Here is a 1,009-nt window from a genome sequence, read left to right as displayed (position 1 = left end):
CGTTCGGTCGTTGAGTCTTGTTTCAACCACACTATATGCCGCTCTGTTCTCTCGGCTCCACCGTGCGATCACCTTCCGTGCCCGCAATGAATGGGCCTTGAACATCCTGGACTTCAGTCTGTTTTTGGGGGACTGTCCCGACTCCCGCGTTGGGGATATTCTGCACGATACCAGGCGGCTAACGGTGAAAGCTCCAATCCGCATCGCTCGGTTTCATCGCTGTGTGTACAATAGCAACTTCTTTCCACCGGCCATGTCGCCAAGAGGGCTCACATTAGGAAGCCCACACGAACCGACCTGGCAACGCAGAGAGATGCTGCGCAGCGGTGGATTGGTCATGATGATGGGGCCACTTCAGAACAGAACTTGGGCAAATGGGCCCTGTCTGCGCTAGACAGTCTTTCGAGTCGAACACCTGAACCACTGGTCAACTTCCCGAAAAGGATTAGTGGCTCTGGTTCACCGATGCCCAGATGAGAGAAACTAGATGCGAAGCCACGACCGACAGGTCTGCCCTTCTACTTTGCCCAGGCTATTCTACCTTCACCAACCTCCAAGATAAATCACCTGCTGAATAGTGTACCGAGAGCAGCGTGGCATTACTTATCAACTGGTCACGGACTGGAATGCAACGATCCAGCAGTCTCCTGCCACGGCTATCCCGCGCGAAGGCCTCTCAATGTGGAAATTTGAATGAAGCGTTGACTGAAACCAGAGAGCGTTTGCCAATGGTGAGACCGATGGCTTTCCCTGGTGCCGATGGTCTCCTGGGGCCGGTAAAACTGAACGTCCGTTAACTCGGGGGTCCTTGTTACGCAGACCCACGGGAGAGACCCGGGCAAGAGTAGATCACTGGTGACGATCACTTAAGGTAATGCCCAGGACGACATGAGGATCGTATACTGTTAGAACAGCGTAAGCAGAGATCTCCCAAACCGGCCATAGATCAGCCCCGGATTTGCACTGCATTGTCTGGAAGGCCTGAATCGCCCCGGTTTGAATTTATCTA

The 1,009-nt window shown here is 53.7% G+C and overlaps 1 protein-coding gene across 1 annotated transcript in view; it reads left to right on the top strand.

Moving 5' to 3' along the window:
- ASPSYDRAFT_708851 (uncharacterized protein) overlaps positions 1 to 510 on the top strand; it is a 904-nt gene extending 394 nt beyond the window's left edge. Inside the window, exon 3 of the mRNA XM_040850542.1 lies at positions 1 to 510. This exon is cut by the window's left edge and continues 14 nt beyond it. Within this exon, the coding sequence (XP_040696046.1) occupies positions 1 to 394 (394 nt within the window). The 3' untranslated portion in view covers positions 395 to 510.
- The last annotated feature ends 499 nt before the right edge of the window (positions 511 to 1,009 follow it).

This window comes from Aspergillus sydowii (assembly GCF_001890705.1).
Source record: "Aspergillus sydowii CBS 593.65 unplaced genomic scaffold ASPSYscaffold_22, whole genome shotgun sequence".
In the NCBI taxonomy this organism is placed as follows: Eukaryota; Fungi; Ascomycota; class Eurotiomycetes; order Eurotiales; family Aspergillaceae; genus Aspergillus; species Aspergillus sydowii.
Note: the sequence above shows the minus strand (reverse complement) of the source record. Positions and strands in the feature narration are given on the sequence as shown.